General features: G+C 45.0%; 2 protein-coding genes across 2 annotated transcripts in view; one reads left to right on the top strand and one right to left on the bottom strand.

The window, feature by feature from the left end:
• Positions 1–9,285: 9,285 nt before the first annotated feature.
• The window catches only part of T265_07766 (hypothetical protein), a gene marked incomplete at both ends in the record, with an annotated part of 15,835 nt that continues 6,268 nt past the window's right edge, over positions 9,286–18,852 (bottom strand). Inside the window, one exon of the mRNA XM_009173371.1 lies at positions 9,286–9,885. Within this exon, the coding sequence (XP_009171635.1) occupies positions 9,583–9,885 (303 nt within the window). The remainder of the gene's footprint in view (positions 9,886–18,852) is intronic.
• The window catches only part of T265_07765 (hypothetical protein), a gene marked incomplete at both ends in the record, with an annotated part of 5,339 nt that continues 3,374 nt past the window's right edge, over positions 16,888–18,852 (top strand). Inside the window, 2 exons of the mRNA XM_009173370.1 lie at positions 16,888–16,901; positions 17,940–17,999. Coding sequence (XP_009171634.1) covers positions 16,888–16,901; positions 17,940–17,999 — 74 coding nt within the window. The remainder of the gene's footprint in view (positions 16,902–17,939; positions 18,000–18,852) is intronic.

The raw sequence follows: 18,852 nt of genomic DNA, 5'->3' as shown, positions 1-18,852 counted from the left end.
AAGCCTCATCTTTGGCTTCTCTAACCAGTCGCTGTTTATGTTCTCATGCATTGAGAATTATATACGGGTTGGGTTACAGAAGACCGTTACTCCAGGGTATGACGATCGGAAGCTATTTCGACTTTTGGACCACTGTTAAAAATGAAGAGCCAAACGTCTTAGGAGGCACGGCTTATTGGATGAAGCCATAACAGTATTCACATATTCACTGTCAGTAGCGCACATGAAATCGTCGGGCTTCTCAGTGCTATCTAGCATTCCGCATTCAGTACCCATGTAACGGATGATAGGAGGAAATGATACCAACCCCTATTGATGCAAACGCACAGATCGACTTGCAGATAGAGTGTGTTCAAACACTCAGTATTTCTGGGCCATGGGGAGTCAAATTCAACAAGCATCATTAAAGCGTACGTGACATTCCACACTGAAAGCGCATTTCTTTGGGAATCTTTTCTGTTGATCATTGTTCATGCTTCTGTTAGCAGTATTGCAGAATACCCTGGTCTATGCAACTAAGAGAGCTCCACGATTGAATCCAGGTTGGGCAAAAGTATATCCCCATACTTGCTTACAGTTACACAGAATCCATGAATACAACATACGGTATGGAAGAATTCTATAACGATTGTGATCTATTCAACATGTGCTGCTCCTCAGAGATAATCCGACAGTTTACCGGAAGCTCAGTTTCGGTGGTATGTTTGCACGCTTCCACTACCCGTTATTCTACCATCCATTACCCAATAAAAGCATGTTTGCACCACTGCGTTTCCTTCAAATCTGACTTCAATGATAAGTTTCTTTAAGCGTTTAGACCGCAGGAAATCATTTAAGCGAAAGTCACTTATTCAAAGCCCATGGTCGTTCGATCGGGTGAACACAGCGCATGCATCTCCCCTCCATTACCAGCTGCTTACACCAACAACATACTTGATATCGAAATGTTTTCTCAACAACAACATACAAACAGAGTGGACGTGAATGATTTCCAGCCAATCTTCGTAAACATGAGCAATTCAGCGTTTGAGATTGAAGTTATCAAATAAAGTGAAACTACAAAAAACGGCTGTTTCATCCTTATCAAAAATCATCAGAAGCACATCGCACGAATCTCGACGGAGGTACAAATAAATGACCTTATGAGTAGAAGTCGAAAAGCTTACATTTCGGTTTGTTCAAACTGCACTTCAGCATACTGGCCATCTTGTGAGAGGGACCATGAACAAGATCCAGTACTAAGACGAACAGGTACTGTAACCTATACAAATGGTATTCTGAACTGCATTGCACTTTTTAGCTCGGTGTTCGGAATATGCCACTCTCAAAAGTTCTCCCTGCTAAAACACTGCTGATTTCGTAACTGTGTTTAAAAAAAGCATCCTTATTTCAGATGTTTGGTAAACAATCAGTGGATTTACCAGACCTCTCTGGAACGATGATTACTCAATCGGTACCAACCATTTTTCAGTTGATTGAGAAGTTTCATTATTTATTCAGTGCATTCTCCAGATATCCCGATGGTTTACAACACAGATTGCAGTTTCGATGGCTCATGTTTAAAAAATTCTATGGGATTTCTAAATTTGCCACTGGACACTGTTTTTCAGTAGTGTTCATATCTTCCATCAGTAGATAACCTGAAAAAGGTACCATTTAAAAACAAAAATCAGATGCATGTGGCAGCGAATTATCGTACAGCAGCTCATACGTGAGAGATATTCTTTCAAGCCAATAGTCCAAAACCGATTTAGTTCCTTCGGATTTTCAATACTTAACATTAACTTTTGATTGAAGGATCTAGACTGGGATGCTTGCAGTGTTTGACAGACGCCCGTTATTTACGACTGAAAAAATTGATTTATTCTGTCCACTGACCCGCTCGATAGATGGACCATTCCACTTTGTGCACCGAACCATCACAACAGTCTAGAAGAATGGTTGATTGGATAAGCCATAAAATGTCATACCGAATATTATCGGCTTGGATCGGGATAACAGAGTAAAATGACACTCTGACGGAGAGTACTAGGTCCTTCATTCTTTCAGAACAGATTTAAACTCGTGAGAAACAGGTCTCGATCTACGCTTCACAGGTTAATTAGTGGCTGGCGGAGTGCTTCAGAAAGCTGGATAACGGTTGTACCGTGGGTGGCCGTCTATGGGTTACGCATGCGCTGAGCCTGCCAGACTACGCGATATGGAGAAGACAGAGAGCTCGGAACTGTACTGTCAGGACAAAACAGAGCGTCTATAGGATGACTAAATGGCCAAATATGGTCGTTCACTTGTTCGTTGTGTACAGCCAATGGGGGTGTTCCGGTCGTGAACACTTTCAGGCCCACTACGTTGGTCGTATGTTGCTAAGCCGTGTTTGGTGAGAACCGCCAACTCACCTATTTTCGGGACGTGTCGTACCGATGGTGACCTTGGGGATGCGTCGCTCCCTGCACATGTGGTTTTTTCTGTCTGGACGCGTCCTTACAATAATCTTTTGACGGCAGAATTGCTGAAGTGGACTCGAATGCAACGACAGCTAACTCCCTCCACAGTGACCCATGACCGTAGCATTCGAAAACATTGAGTGTTGAGGATGGAGTTAGTGCCTTCTCGATTTCGGTAGCTAAACACAGAATTCTGCATCTACTCATAAAATACCAGGTGGACGGGGAAAGGTGGCCAAATTTACCAGCGTTATTGTTGCTGTTGCCAGAACATGCTTTCGGTGTATTCTTTTTTGCGAGAACGTGCTCCTGGAGAGGTGACTGTAATTTATCAAAGTATTTCGAGGTAATTCAACCATGTAATTGGTCTGATAAGGCAATCAGTGTATCATCAGGGGCCGAAAAGAACTACGGTTGTTCTACCCTACTTTCGACTTATTATTAGCACGCACCAGTTGTAGATAGCTTGATAACAATATAACAATAATTATTCGGAATGTTGCCGGTTCGAGTGCATTTCAGCAAGAATGAATTAGCCATCCGTTTTTAGCATAGGCTCATCATGTTTCAAAAATCAAAATCCACACCTGACACACAGAGCTAAAACTTACGGGGATGAAACGTCAAACACTACGTAGCGTTCACACATTAGTACTCAGGATGACTTCCAATAGCTTATGTAATAACCCCTCACCTGAAAATATGCGCTTATTAAGGGGTACAAAGAAGCGAGCCACAAGTTCGTGGAACACTCACTGCGTATCTTTGGTGTTAAACCTCCACGAATGGCCAGAAGCTGATAATCTGTCTCTACTCCTCCAGCCACTTTTGCGTCTTGATCAGTCCGAAGCGGTCACCTGGTGCTTCCTGATCCTGGACCCATTTTAAAGTTTCACCAAACTGTTTGGTGAACACTAAACAATGTGCACCTTGTCGTCTGAGAACCATGTGGCACAACAGCCCGAATGTTGTACCAATTTTAGGTAAGCATGATCTGTTCACCAAGTCGAACTGCATAACCTAATATAGGTAAGCGCAAATTAAATGCCTTTTCAAACCATTTGGGGGAGGGTTTGTTGTATCACGTGGTTTGCTGTTGACAAATGAAAGCCGGTCTGACAGTTTAGTGAAATGTGAGATGCAGGAAAATCGATATCCCAGCGTTTTGCACATTTGAAAGTATAAAAATGGGTGGTGATTCTATGGCCCGCGGATTTCGGCAAACAAGCAGTTGTGAAAAACAAATCAGGAGCTCGAGAAATTGGCCCACATTTAACTGGAGCACTCAAGTTTAATTGGTTCGGTTCAGCGATTAACCTCGTAACCACTGCTGACATCAATAATCGGAGGCTCAGCATATATGATCTTGGAGCTCCACTATGCTTGTGAATACATTTGGCGGTGCACGGAGTTGGAGTGGTGGACTGATCTAATGTGACAATAAACGGAAACTTGTGACGGGTCACGAGAGAACGAGCACATTAACTTGGGTTGGGTGATCGACTGCATTCCATGTTGGACCCAACCTACTACCGTGATTTTTAACCACCCATTGTCAAGAGTAACAGGGTTGAACCAGGTTTAGGACGTTTAGCACAAGTAAATCACGGGTCAGTGGTCAACCAGGTTAAGCTGATTCTAATAACCCTTCACACAGTTCCACATCACCCTGAGAGAAATGCCGGGACGAATACTGAAAAGTCCTTTTTATTCTAATTGCTTTAGGTGAAGAATTTCATGTAAAACCTGATGTTGATTCGGTTTAATTGTATTCTACTCACCTTTCTGTTATGTGTGACTTCTGTCCCCGATGCAGTGCCTAGTGTCGGAAAAAGACCCGCCTACATGGAACACAATAGCTTCATTCGGAACAAGCGAATGCGTGCGATAAGTACAACGACTTCGCGTCCTGTATTCAGAGGGAGCTGATCGACCCCGATCAAAGGCTGTCTCGCAATGTCTGACCTCAATCATAGGCTGTCTGACCAGCGTTCGGTGGAGTTTGAAGGTCTCAGTAGGTTTCGGGTATTCTGGAATAAACATGAGGAATCTGACCTTCCTGACACTTTCATACACGCGAAGACACAACTCGACTAGTTCATTTTCGTTGGTCCATTAAGAAGAACACTTCCAGTTGAATATGGAAACTGCAAGTTCATGAATGACTCGTCCCCAATACAGCTCGGTTTGCTGTACCAAACGGAATTCGATTAGATGTAATTTTGGCTTACGGAATTTTGCTTGGCAGCTGGTCTATAATTAGCCAGCTTGAAAGAAGATAAGGGCATATCACGTAAAATGAGCAGACTGGATTTTTCGTTGTGTCATACTCAGGGGTAATAAGGAAACTCAAGTTAGAACGAGCATTTGTTATTCACGTGAGAGCTCATCTCGTCACTCGCGAATTAGAGGATGGCAAACGATAGCTAGCAATTCAAGGGTGAAAGCATTCAAAGATGCCTCGACACATCTCGCTAAATAACGAAAACGAAGGTATCCATCAGAATGAATGGAGGCCTAATGAACAAAGGTAATCATGTTCTTTAACAGCAATCCGGATTACTCTATGGCTTATGGTGGGATTTCGTTCATCAAAACACACTGTGAAATACAATTTTAGTACGGTGGCTGGGCCGCAATAGGATCGTGGACTTAGATCGATGATACCTATCACTTCAGTTAGTACTCACTCACTGGTTTCCACGCTAATTCAGTTTATATTTCTTCACGGGATACCTTCATGAGTTAGCCTGAAAGCCTCGGCAAACCTACTGAGGCACTGGGACATAAGGATAGAAATGCCCTGATGGGAAGTTGAGGGAAGGCTTCGAATAATGTTCGATCTCCTGCATAAAATCCCAACCATTGCGCACTTCTCAGGTTATTTTGACTGGACACCGAGTGGTCCGAACCCACTGTCTAGTGATTTAGGGACCAATATCGTGCTGGACTCACGATTTTACAGTGAGCACATTGCCGATTTTCAACATGGAATTTAATGATAGGTTTGAGTCTCCAACTTATATGAATTCTTTGAATGACCCAAAAGAAACATAAAAAAGCCTTCAGCACACAAAGCTCACGAGCACCATTGATCATATAAAATATACCGTCAACAAATCCGCTACTAAGTGATTTCAGATATACCTTCCATTTATTCCAATTGTGAGAATTTAGTCACGCAGACGTCGGCTAGTAGTGAGCTCACAGTAACGCATTCAGAAGGAATTCTATATGTAGGGTGCAACTCGAGTGGCGTTAGTTCAGTCTGGCAGTTGATAATTTGAAGCTAAAAACAGTCTTTGCTCGTGGCAAGCTTCAAGGAACAACACGAGCTCACTTTTCCAATTTCGTGCTGCCGGTTAGGGACTAAGTCAGTGCTCCATCAACAGTAAATGTCGGCCCGGTTTGAGAAATTAAGCCAGAGGGGACTTCCTTTCGCTTGCAGGTTGGTTGTTGACTAGCTGGGCGAGTTAACTATGACGGCATCCATTAACTTCTAGAAATGGTGACTTCACGATTAGGATCCTGTAACGCTTAAATTTTGGACACCGCTTTGCTGACTGCAACCTTCGGATGGTACAGGGTGCGTTCTCACTCCGCATATGTTGGGTGCGTTCAAATGATCTGAAGAGCTCTCACACCACTTGTTGTCAGCACTCGTGAGCTAGCTACAAAATTATTATTTTACTTCCGGCAAGTGACTGCAGCTTTTGGGTGGGGCGGAACGGAGCGGTGTTCAGTTATCACAGTACCAGTTAGTTTCAGCTGTAGGCGCATGCACCACTTCGGTTGGTGAAATGCAAACCCTTTGCTTTACCACCCTGAAGATCGGTGAGTGGTTTCGTCACAAAGGCTGAACAAATCACCCACACACATATTAAGTGGTGTGAACGGGACAATCGATCCAGGTGGACTTTATCCTTGATTTGCAGTTAACCTCACAACAGAAACCGGAAAAATGGCTGGACGTATTGGAACCAGATTGGGATTCCGTCCGGAAACGCTTTCACTTGGTGGTAGAACCAAGAAACACAAACATTGCAGAATAACAATTCTTTAGCAAGGAGAGTCGTTCGTTTTCCTACAATATATCACTATATGAAGAGGTTTGCTTCATTTTTGACAATGCAGATACCCTAGCTGAGGGCGCCAGTCCCCTTCCCAAACTTGGGTCGGATCAAACTACGGTTCAAAGGGGACGGGTCTAACAAGTTCACATAACGTCGTCTGAGGGCGCACATGATCTACCGCGGAGCAAGCCGGTATTTGTTCACAAGATAAATCGTGTTCCATTGATGCCGGTCAGTATTCCAGCACCATTGTCCATGGTCATACATCACTAGGATGGTGACAGTAACATGGATGTGCCTATGTATGCGGACACTTGAATGGGACCAAGTGATATTTTCTTCTTAATTTATGCTCGTTCTTCGTTTGTTCTCTCCTTTTTTCTATAAATCACTGTACAGGCCAGTTGATGACAATCTGAAAACAATTGTTAGCAATTGTTTACAAATCCAAGATCATCTACCGATTCACGTGTGGATGCACCGCCACCTACCCAAGCAGAACGGAACCAGGGATAGGACCGAGGATGGGACAGCAGGTACCTTTGAAAGTACGAATACAGTCGGACCAAAAGATGCACCGACACTAAATCAAAGCCAAAATGAATTATGGCCTACACTGCCTACCCCATTAATTGTGCCTTATTTAGTCGAGAGCAAGCATTGTATCGACCCGACGACTACATCTGATATCGTGTTCAGGGCAGCAAAAACCAGAGTTCTGAAATTCGCAAAAATAACCAGATATGTGTAAGCAGAAATAGCTTTTCGTATCGTTGGCGCAATCGTGAACTGCATACCAAGTCTTCCACACAATAATGTGTCCTTCTGAATTTTTATTATAATCTGTAGTGCACATCCGATGAATCACAGCACAATAAATCCGCAGTATCGAGCATAAATACACCGCTAAATTATTACTAACGGATTTATTGCGACGGTGAACAAGGTAACACAGCGGTTACCTTGTTTATATTAAGACTGGTATCAATAGGCCACACCGTCAATTCAGCTGAGTCGTTTGCACTCGCGCTGCAACGTCGATTTTTACCGATAGTGAGTTATTTGTCAACTTATGAAGATCAATTAGATGCATCAGGCTACACGTGCTTAGTGTGAGTGAATGGTCATGTGATGGCCTTGTCCAAGCTTACTGATGTGCTGACGAGCTAATTCTAAGCTAGTTTCTCTAAAATAGTTAACATACACGTGTTTTCTGAGATAATTAAACACAACTGTGGTTCCTGATAGATCATTTAATTACGCACGACTCGACCAGAGTTAGGCTGTTAGATGAGTATATTTCGCGACCGAAACCAGGGTCTTACACAAGGCAGTTCACATGATAGGCCGTTTATTACACACCGGATCCAAACGAATAAACAACAGCCTGAGGAAGTCAAACCCTGCAGCGACCATTGCAATCGAACTTTGCCGAATGTCAGACCACCGCAATGTGACTAAGAAGAGTTGTACCTTATTGGAATAATAAATGAGACGAACTTTCCGAGATGATACAGCAACAAATCGGACGACATGTGAATCTCTCTGTAACTGGGGGTAGTAATAAATTAAGAGTAATTTCTACATCTTAGCTACATAACTATTCAGCGGTAGCGTAACTAACAGAGAAAACTAAGTGCAAACTAATCCCAATGCTTATCAGCCGCTGGCGGTCGAACGGTTAAGTGTTCAAATTATTAGACGGGAGATCGCGAGTCCGAAACTTCATGGAATTTCGTGAGATCCACACCGCTAATGATGCCACATAAGGGTGAAAACACTGTGCGGTACTCCTCGGTTTTTCAGCATAGACTGAAGGTATAGGACAAAACCTCAAATGAAAAAAGTGAAGCCATAAATTCAGTAACATTCAGCCATACCAAAATTTTTGAGAGGCCTCCGATGGTTTCGGTCATACTTCATGGATTTTTCCCAGATAGTTTACGAGAGTTCCCCGGATATTTCAACGAATATTTTTATATTTGCGCAAGATTTCGTAAGTTCATGTCACTGATTGGTGTGTAGGTGGCATCATACAGCTTTTACTTAGAAATAATCCACGGTTTCCGGCAGTTTCTTCGGACACGTGACACAAGCAAAACCCACAAGTGACGTGAACTTAAGCTCTGAAGATCATCCAGTGACGAGAGTCACACTTGAGGCAAGTCACAAATTTTAGTGAAGATGGGAATTCAATGCGAGTTGACCTATGGTCAGGGTAGGAGATAGTCAGATATTACAGAACAGCTTGTCAAAAGACATTCCCTGAATGTTCCACAATTTTTCAATTGATGTTGGATCAGAGCACTAGTCCCTGAAAAAGCGAATCAAATCGGGACTTTTCTACGGGATTGCGATATTCATTGGTAATTTTTTCCGGACATTTTCGTTCCAAAGACGATTTGGGTAAAAGTGAGGGGGGTGTTCGTACTTGTGTTAGTTACGTATTTTTCGGGTGCCAGAGATCAACATGCACATCTCTGAGAAAACCTATCACGCGAGAAATAGTCCCATGAAGGAAGACTTCACTATGAACGGTACCTAAGCACATGCAGGATATGTGAGGGTTTAGGAAATATTGCAAATACTTCAAGTGAACACGGAGGACAGCTCAAGTAGCTAGACATTTAAAAGGCTACATGAAGAAAACTACCAACCATATTTCCTTAGAGGGGAACAGTAGGATCCATATCACTCTGGGCTCGACGACATCGTGTAGTCATAAAAATGCTGCGCATTCCTACCCGATCTTGAAGAGCACCCACAGACACGAACAGATTATGGTGTAATGTACAAAACCCAAATTCGTACGTACTCAAATTGTGCCAAATCATATTTGGCACGTTACAGAAAGAGGAACAGAGAAGCATATATACACATCACGTTGGATAGTAACAACTTGGGGGTTAACGGGTGGTTTGAGAAAGCAGGAACTAAGTCATCAGGTAAGCTTGAGCATGCTGAAGTGTCCAACAATGAACGCGGCATTTGCACCGGAGCTTGAGTGTGGGGATTAGTTAAGTGGGCTGAGGTGAGGAGGCGAAGGGCTTGATCAGCAACTTCCCTTAACTACGTCTTCCGGTCGTATCATTTTGTTTTCCCCGTCGGTTGTTAGGATTCGCTGGTGACGAATCAGTCAAAGGTACCTGGCGTGATTTTCCGGCGTTGAGACGTGCATTCCGCGCGGCCTCTTCAGCTGCCCTCTCTAGTTCTGAATCATCACTGGAGGTTTCTTCGGGGTTCAACGTTTCTTGAGCCATTTTTGCAGCCATAAACTCATTGTAATGAAGTCGACGTTTCTCACGAAATTGACGTTGATGCTCTAATTCTGCAGGGTCAACTGGATCCGGATCCCTAATCGCGCGTGGCTGTTGAGGGAGAAAAGTGGAGGTATTATGGTCGAGGATAAAAATACTGTTCAGTGGTGTCATCCTCATCAGTAACATGGTGAATAATAAAGACAGAAGTACGTAACCAACTCAAATTTATCATTTATAACTATCGGAGGTACGGGAAATTTGTGTTTAGCCTCCTGTAGTGAACATGTTTCTTTATCGGGGGTCATGGAGGTAACAGACCGCGAAGAACCGGAACGATTATGTTACTTAGTTGCTTGTTAGCTGATAGCTATCGAAGATGAACATTGACTCTTCAAGCCAAGCCATTAAATTAAACAAGAGCACGATTGGGTTCAGGCTACAAGGGCTTCGTTTCAGTGACGGTTTAAAAAGCCCTTGTAAACTTCTTCCCAAAGTCCTGAAAAGTAGGCTTGAGAATCGTCAAATAAACAAGTTCCCATAAAAGAGGCAGAGTTACCACCCTTGACTGCTTATCTTTCAGCGAATATGATTCTTAGACAGGCCTTCGATGGAAGTTCGTAAAAAATACAGATCACAGCTGCAACCCACTGGGTCGGCGCGGCTACGTTGTAGGGATTAGTGAGCATAATTTCCTAAAAAAAACTCAACCCTGCATAAATGTAGCTGAAGAAAATTTCGCCGGAGAGAAAATTACCGGCAAGAATGCACGCAACACGGTGCATATTCACAATGTATTTTATCCCACTTTTGCACCAGCCCATAACACCGAATCATTTCAACTCAGCCGTTAAATAACTCGAAAAACAGATTATCAAATCGCCCCCAAGCTCTAACAAAGTATTGAAAACCTAATGCCCGTAGTGTTAGTTTTACAGTAAATACACTTAAACACGAGTTAAAGTGACACGACGGGTGATGATTCTGTGAATAAGCTGTTTGATTGAAGGTAATAAATTTTTGCTTTCCTTTGCATGACGGAAAGTGGATATTATGGGTGACCAGTTGGCCAACTGTCCCGTGATCCCTCTGAAATGCTTTCAAATGACCGTCCACTCATAAGCCGGTGACGTGGAATTCATATTCATTGTCTTCTCATGACAGAAGTGTATCCACCCAAAGTGAACAAAAAAACGTGGGGATATGGTGCACCAACCGGATCCGCAGCTCTATGCAAGCTGGTCAAACCCCCATTTCAAACACAAAAATGACGTCCAAAAACTGCGATTTGTGATTTAGAATGATTATCAGACAAGACATTGCTTACTGGTAGGTATGTGGATTTTTGAGTGATCTGGACTTTCTGGGTGACTGACCTACGTTCGAAGGGTCATGGTCTCCCAGAAAATAGCGGATTCGACACTCGTTCCGCCACCTTCGTTTAATCGGTTTTCAGATGGGGATCACCGAGTTAGCCCTCTTCCTGAGTGAGAAAACCTGGAGTATCCTACCCATATGAATACATATTTTTTTTAAGTTACATCCCAATGCCTGAGTTCCTTACCCGTGGTATTTCTAACCGTTGTGACTTGCTGAACAGTCGTGCAACTCTGTGTCGGTCCTTGGCTTCCTGCTCCGCTCACTATGGTATGGCAAAAGGTACGGTAGACTCGGAGAGCCCTTTAAGGAGATAAAGGGAGATTAATACAGCTGTATTTATAGGGTAACCACAGAATACTCCACACGTTCGTGCTAGATTCTCCGTGAGAATGCGAAAAGCATCAAGCTAAAGATACTCGATACAGATTGGCTGGCATTCTGACCATGCCTTTGTTTGGTCCGTGGCCCGCACGTGGTGCATCCGTCCAATTGACGTGCTGCTCGATTATTAAGGGCCACTGGTTTCCGGACACAAACGGGTATGTAGGAACCAGTGGACATCACAATGGTCGCCGCCACTTTCTGATGCGAGAGGTTGTACCCCATCAGGCTCAAAATGTAAATCAAAAATAGAGATTTGGCTGGGTCACGCCCTCGGTGCACAGCTACCGTACAACTCGGATGCACGAGGACTCACATACTGCCAGGTTGACCATGTGCGCAAGCGGAATTCGAAAAGCCAGCATCCGATCCAGATCATGAACCTTCCGGCTAGTGGTTTCGTGCCTTAACCGCCGAAATTCGGCCACGTGGTGGGCAAGAAATCACCTAAAGAAAAGCCGTTTTACGGGCAGAGGCGTGGTGAAACCGGAAAATTCAAGACGTGGAGGAAGCGAGTGCACCTGAAAGTGCACTAAAACCATTTCAGCTCCACCGTAACACCGCGACCCTGAGTACCATCCACAAGTGATTGTATTGGAATCCTATTATACAAGAAAAACCAGTTTGGAACGCCGACAGTATCATTTTCAGGTTAAGTTTTGTTGACTGTGTCAGTGTTGCTGAAGCTTGCTAAAGATCTGCCCAAATTCAGCCGCTTCAACTGCAGTCCACCTCCCACCACAATTCATCAAACCCCAATCTCTCGAAGTTTATCCATCCACCCCCTGCGCAGCGATGACTGCACTAGCGTAGCACTAGCAAAACAAGTGGTAATGATCGTGCGCTTATATGTCTGCCAATGCTGGAGCCTTGCACTAGCTAACTTTCATGGCCGTCATCTTACCTGAATGTAGGAAAGTGCGGCTGATTGATATTGGATGTGCACGACCAAGTCATCTGACCATCACCCTAGGAACGAAATTCCATACAACGTCCACACACTAGGTGTTCTTGGGTGATGGAGACAAGATAACGGTAAGCATTCACTAGAAGGTGTGCGATTTGTTATTTTGCGCTAGAAGAGCGCCACAAGATGGTTGGGCAAACCTCGTGCCATGTAAACTGGACCAAGTTCAGTTTAATTCCATTTTTAGGCCAAAAACCGCGCACTTAAGTACAGATATTACAGCTCCTACAGCTTCGTTTACAGGAGGAAGATAATAAGGAAATGAGAATCATGCGTCGCAGGCGATGGCCCAAATGTCTAATGACGTCGAATGGTCCTGCTTGCTCTGTATGGGAGGGAGTAACAGCTACGCAGTGAAGTCGACAGCTTTAACGCAAGAGCGTCACTGGCTGCGTGACGCAGTCATATCTGTCACGGTCATTACTCATTGGTCTGCCTCCTTCCGTTGTTTCCATCTGGGGAGACGGCTATTAGCAACGCAATTGGGTTCACTAGTAGGGGTTTTCATACATTGTTGCCAAGTCACGGACTGATCGTCCCTGGATCGTCTTTATCCGACAAAAGGCTCCGGGGAAAAAGGACTCTACGAGGCACATGATCGTCTGGAATATGAATAACACGGCCTAACCAGCGTAACCTATGGAGTGTGACCGGCTGATTTGTCGAGGTACAGTGAACTACTCATAAAACCATCTGTTGTAGTTCAGCATTAGTGATATGATGTTCCCACCAAACCCACGCGATGATTCGGAGGCACCGGAGATCATAAGCAGGGAATCTCTGAAGATCTTCCACATAACATCCACGCCTCTGATTCATGAAGTAGGACGGGTCGGACCACAACATTGCACAAATTACCTTTGGTGCCACGTCGGCACCGCAAACGTCGGAGGTTGGCAAACTTTGTCCTGGCATTCAAGATTCGGGAGGTAACTTCGTCTTTCACCAGCCCGCCGGGCCTTATGTAGCTACCCAGGTAAACGAACTTACCGTTAGGTTCACCTGTAGGCGTGAGATTTGCGTTTGATCCCACCCATTCTTGTGGCGAGAGCGAGATGGCTCAGTTGCAAGAGCGCGAATTTACTGACCGGTTCAGGGACTATAAAAGCCAACAGTGAGTGACTTATTAAACTTTGCACGATTCACACGATTTCTGTCAGCAAAACGAGATTGTGTCTAAAGGAGCAACACACTGCTACACATGTATCATTTTCATTCGCGGGAACACGTTATCGTTCTCCAGCAAAATGTTCGAGAGATATGAATCACACGAGTGATGTGCGGAGCTGACTGTGAACTGACCACCAGCTTGCCTAACCGAAGCTTGAAATCCAGCTTCGCAAGCCACATTGCGTCACTTGCATCACCGATCGCACAAACGTTTAAGTAAAACGTCTCAAAGACCAGAGAATCGGGTTGGTGTGTCGACATCAACCGCACTGACGGCCTTCAATCCATTCAACTCGCTGATGGAGGTGCTACGCGGCTTGAAGCACCATATGATGACGACGAACAGTCCGAACAGTGATGTTGAAAAACAGCAACTAAATAATGCTCCACATAACCCAGCAAATCAAGCATATCAACGAAAAATGGTGAAGGCGAAGAGAGAATACCGAATAATTCGCTGTTCAGCGGCATCAAAATGAATTTTTCGATTGGTTGTTGATCAGATGGCTCTTGATCTGTTTTCCGATTCTGTCAATTGATTTGCAAACGTTTCACCACCACATGAGGGGACATCATCAGTGAGCAGTTATGTGAAAGACATTTATAGCCCCAGCACAAAACCCATAATACTCTTCCCAGATTCTAACACATAACTGAAGTACAGGTCACCTGCAGAAACATAGCAGAATATACGGCGTAAAAACCCTAAGAGCGAAATGGCTCAGTGGTTAGGGGGCGAAGTCACTGACAGGAAGGTTCGTGGTTTGAACCCGACCTCTGCGTCTCGACTTCTCCTTCGTAGACTTGAGCAGTCTGACAATAACCCAGCCCTCGTGCTTCCTTTGGGTGGCGCGGCAGCTAGGCACCGGAGGGGTGCTACAGCTGATAGATTGTTATTATTAGACTGCAGTAAATAGCTTGTCTCAGTGATCGATGGAACTATCTCTGAACCTCTCTCTGACAAGCGAACAAAAAATTGCGGAGTGGCGAAGTGGCTAAGAAAGACATGCTTGCAGCAGAATTCTTCACGTATGACAGTCTAACCGTTGACAATTCACTTCTTCAACTTAATAGAATTACCTGGCAGGAAAACGAAGTCCCACCAGAATTTAAGAATGCATTAATCGTCCAACTCTAGGAAGGCAGACAAGACTTCACCTGACAACTAGAGGCATCAGTTTTCTGGGCAGCCTGCGGGCAAGCTTCTGGCAAGAGTGCTACTCAGACGTCTAACAAGTCACGTGATCGAGACATAAATCCCCAAAGAACTATGCGGATTCCATGCTGGTCACAGCACAATGGACCTGACACTTAATAATAATAACAAATAATAATAACAATAATAACAATAATAATAATAATAATAATCGTCGTTCATCTGCAACACCTTTCGATGCCCGGCCGCCATGCCACCTGAAAAAAGCACGAGGATTCGGATAAGGTCAGGTTACCACACAGGGGCTGTTGAGGTGCCCGGGTTGGGCTCGCACCATGGACCTTCGGCTCAATGAGTTCGTACCCTAACCCTGAGCTATACCGAGCTCGGACCCGACATCTACCTCATGACAACTTCAGTAAAAGTCCTGCAAACATCTACAGCCGCTGAATATCCCCCTTTATGGACATCCCCAAGGTCTTCTACCCCACCAACCGTCAAAGTTCGTCAACCTCATCTGAAGCCTGGGACGAGATTGCCCAGTGTTCAGAGCGCGAATTTACTGACCAGAAGGTCCGTGGTTCGGACCCGACCTCTGCCTCTCAACTTTGTCTAGGGGTGGGCAGTATCCCATCCCTCGTGCTTCCTTTGGGTGGTATGGCGTCTAGGCACCGAAAGGGTGCTGCAGCTGAACGATTATCGTTTCTATCATCTGAAGCTTACATAAACAAGTGACAGCAAAGATAAAACGAAAAGATCAACTTAAAGAGATTCTAAAATCCTGACAGGAAGATACTGGAACTAACCGTGGAGTAACGGTTTGTGCGCCCAGAAGGCCTATTGAATTATATTCACGGAGTACTATACCAAGTTCGTCGGTGGTTAGAGGTCTGATCAACAGTCTCCTGGCCATAGAGCTTAGGGGTTGGAGCATGTGTAGCGACTTATCCCATGAAAATGACAATTCATCTGCATTTTCCGACAAAAACCGCTGATTGCGGTAAGACATTTGACCCACAGGGCGTGGTCGAGGATCCTAATAGTCCTGGGAGCGGGAGCCCTAGAAGTATCCCAGCTCCACTACGGGAATTATTCCTAAACCCGAAAATATTGCCACGCCACAGTGACGGTCGCACGGTGCACTTTATATGCTGCACATTGCAGGGCGAGTAAGCGAAAACAGGCTACTGGTGACGCCCCTCTCTTTCAAACAATCTTTTTCTCCCTCCTCAACCCTATTAATAACATTCTCCTTGTAGGCCCGTCAGTTAGGACATCTGACTACGTCCGCCCTGCATAGGTTTTGGCAGTAACACCTCCGCGTCATTCGGTGCTGACATCCTCAGGAAGCTCGACATCAATCTTAAAGCCTCGGCGCCCAGTCAATCTGGCTGATTCTATTGTTCGTAATCTGAAAAAAGCAGGACAACCCACTGCGCTTGCTCTCTGTCATGATTTTTGTGTGCTTATTAGTATACTTACCCTATATACTCGTACTGAACCTTTGCATGTACCAACGCCTGTTCTCAGACAGGTAAAATGCTGGTTATCCTAGATAATTAAGACTTTCAAATCCTTCTCGGATACATTCTAAACGTCTCACTCTTACACTGGACTCGCTTGATATTGAGATGTGCTGTGTATCAGAAACAAGAATTCAAGATTCGAGCATAGTGCTTGAGATAACCGTCCCATCACTCTTCGCACTTTTGAAGATACAGGGGCTGCCGTCGCAGGATGTGCAGGGGCACATATCGCCATAAGTAACCCGGCGAAAGGATCCTTGTTTGACTGGATACCTGTTCATAGTCCCCTCTGTGCAGTTCCTCTGACAACTTCCGTTAAATAGTCTCACAAGCGGGAGTTCGTCGCTGCCTGTTTGTTGTGTCTACTTGCGCTCCAACAGATAGGAGTTCTGATACCATCAAACACAAGTTTTATGTCACTTTGAATGCCCTGTTACGGCGAGCTAAAAGCGCAGATATAGTTGTGGTTGCCAGAGATCTGGGAGCACAAGTGGGCAAGCTTAGTGTACCTGAGACTCAATTAAATGGTTGACATGGATTGGACACAGTAAGTACGACCAGAAACGAGCGACTACTTCAGCTATGGCCTGACTATAGTGCTTTATGCAGTACTGGCTTTTTAAATAACGGGACTTTGGGTAATATATCCTCCAACCAGGGACCCAAACAGATCACACAGCCGTCATTACCGATGGCACGGATGAATAAATGACTGCACTCGTTTTGAAACACGTGTTTGGATTCCGACCACGACTCAGTTACCACCCACCCAACCAACCGGGTGCTAACCAGTGACGAAAAGTCTGCGAGGAAATTGCCAAGTTACATCATCAATAGCCACCTGACCAACATTCAGTTAACGAAAGCGAGCTACCACCGTTCCGATATATTGCCAAAAACGGACTGCAACGTGCACTATTTGGAATGAACCCACAAATCAAGCCGCACGCCAATTTGGTGCAGCAAGATTATCTACCAGCATCCCAAGCACAGAGCTAACGACGGGTGACTTCAATACTCCCTCGTATGGTCTTCGATTCGTGAGGCAAATTCAGGAGCTAATCCTTTCCATCCCCCCCTACGCTAAACACATCAAACCGTGAGGCAGTTTGCAGGTGCCCTCGTCACTGGGCGTCGTATTTACAAAGGAGTTGACGTTCGAGTTCCTCGAGTACCAGACCCCACTTGGCTGCAGTTCCCACATGGTACTCACCTTCAACTACTTTACTAGCCCAAACAAAAAAGGAACCGAGTACCCGCACTGGCACTTGCATGTTTTCATACACAACAAGGATTGATGCGTGCAAACAACCGGAATTTCGTGGAACTGTACGTCCTTCATCCTTCAATTCAGAGCTCTTACCGACGCATTCCGGATCCATGACTTCTTAGCTAAAAATTACTTAAGAAGCCACATTAAAACCTGAACCAATGGATTGACGAATCAAAGAAAATCAGTTAAAACCCTTCCCAACTACCCACTCTCAAACGTCGGTGCGAGATGACTCAGTGGTTCTGGGCGCAACGCTGACTGGAGTGTCCGTGGTTTCGACCTGACCCCTGCCTCTCGACTTCCCCTGTCTAGGCTTCGGCGACCTGACAGTACCCCAACCCTCGTGCTTTCCTTTGGTGGCATGGTCGTTAGGTACCCAAAAGGTGCTACGACCCTCAAACGTTGGGTTTTCTGCCACACCCATCTAGGCTTCGGCAACCTGGCAGTGTCCCAGCCAACAAGCCTCTTGGGAGTTGCGCGCTTGATGTGCACCGAAAGAATACAACTAAATGGACATTTATTTTCTATTAATATTTGCAAATTCAATCATGGAGACGATGACTTCAGCTCACATTACTTTAGCCTCAGTCGCCACTAGATTGAAGATGAAAACCTTGTCCGTAAGTCAATCGAGGATATTAATTTGAGAACAATACAGTATCTCGCATCGAAGTTTGCAGGGCTAGTGGTTACGTTTCCCCCAAACACACCAGGGCAAATACAGTCTATCAAAACAGTCATCATCATCACCAGCTGTAAGAACCGCGTACTTATCGTGTAATGGTCACAGCTGCCAGTTTCGTTCACCAATGAGGCGGTGGTGCGGTAGACAGCTACGTATTGGAGGCGGTAGCTGATATCATTGATGCATAAACAAAGGTTGTCAGTGGACTTTCTGTTGGGGAGATTCGGAGGGAAGTCATGCATTAGAGGCAATAGCATGGATGCAGAACAACCATGGCGCACATGGGCATTGCTGATCCTGTGTCCCTACCAGACTCGGGCAATCATTATCAGCTGTAATAATCGCGTACTCGTCGTACTGTAATAATCGCTCGTCGTACAGTGGTTGTAGCTGCCGCAGTTTCGTTCACCGATGGTTTGGGGGGAGGTGGAGGTAGCCGCGCGTTGCAGGCAGATAAACTGGTGCATAAATCCAGCACTGTCAGTGGGCTGTCAAATGGAGGGGGAGGGTTGGAAAAGGAGCTATGCATTGAAGGCAATA

Source organism: Opisthorchis viverrini (assembly GCF_000715545.1).
Source record: "Opisthorchis viverrini unplaced genomic scaffold opera_v5_183, whole genome shotgun sequence".
In the NCBI taxonomy this organism is placed as follows: domain Eukaryota; kingdom Metazoa; phylum Platyhelminthes; class Trematoda; order Opisthorchiida; family Opisthorchiidae; genus Opisthorchis; species Opisthorchis viverrini.
This window is presented reverse-complemented; position numbering and strand designations above follow the sequence as displayed.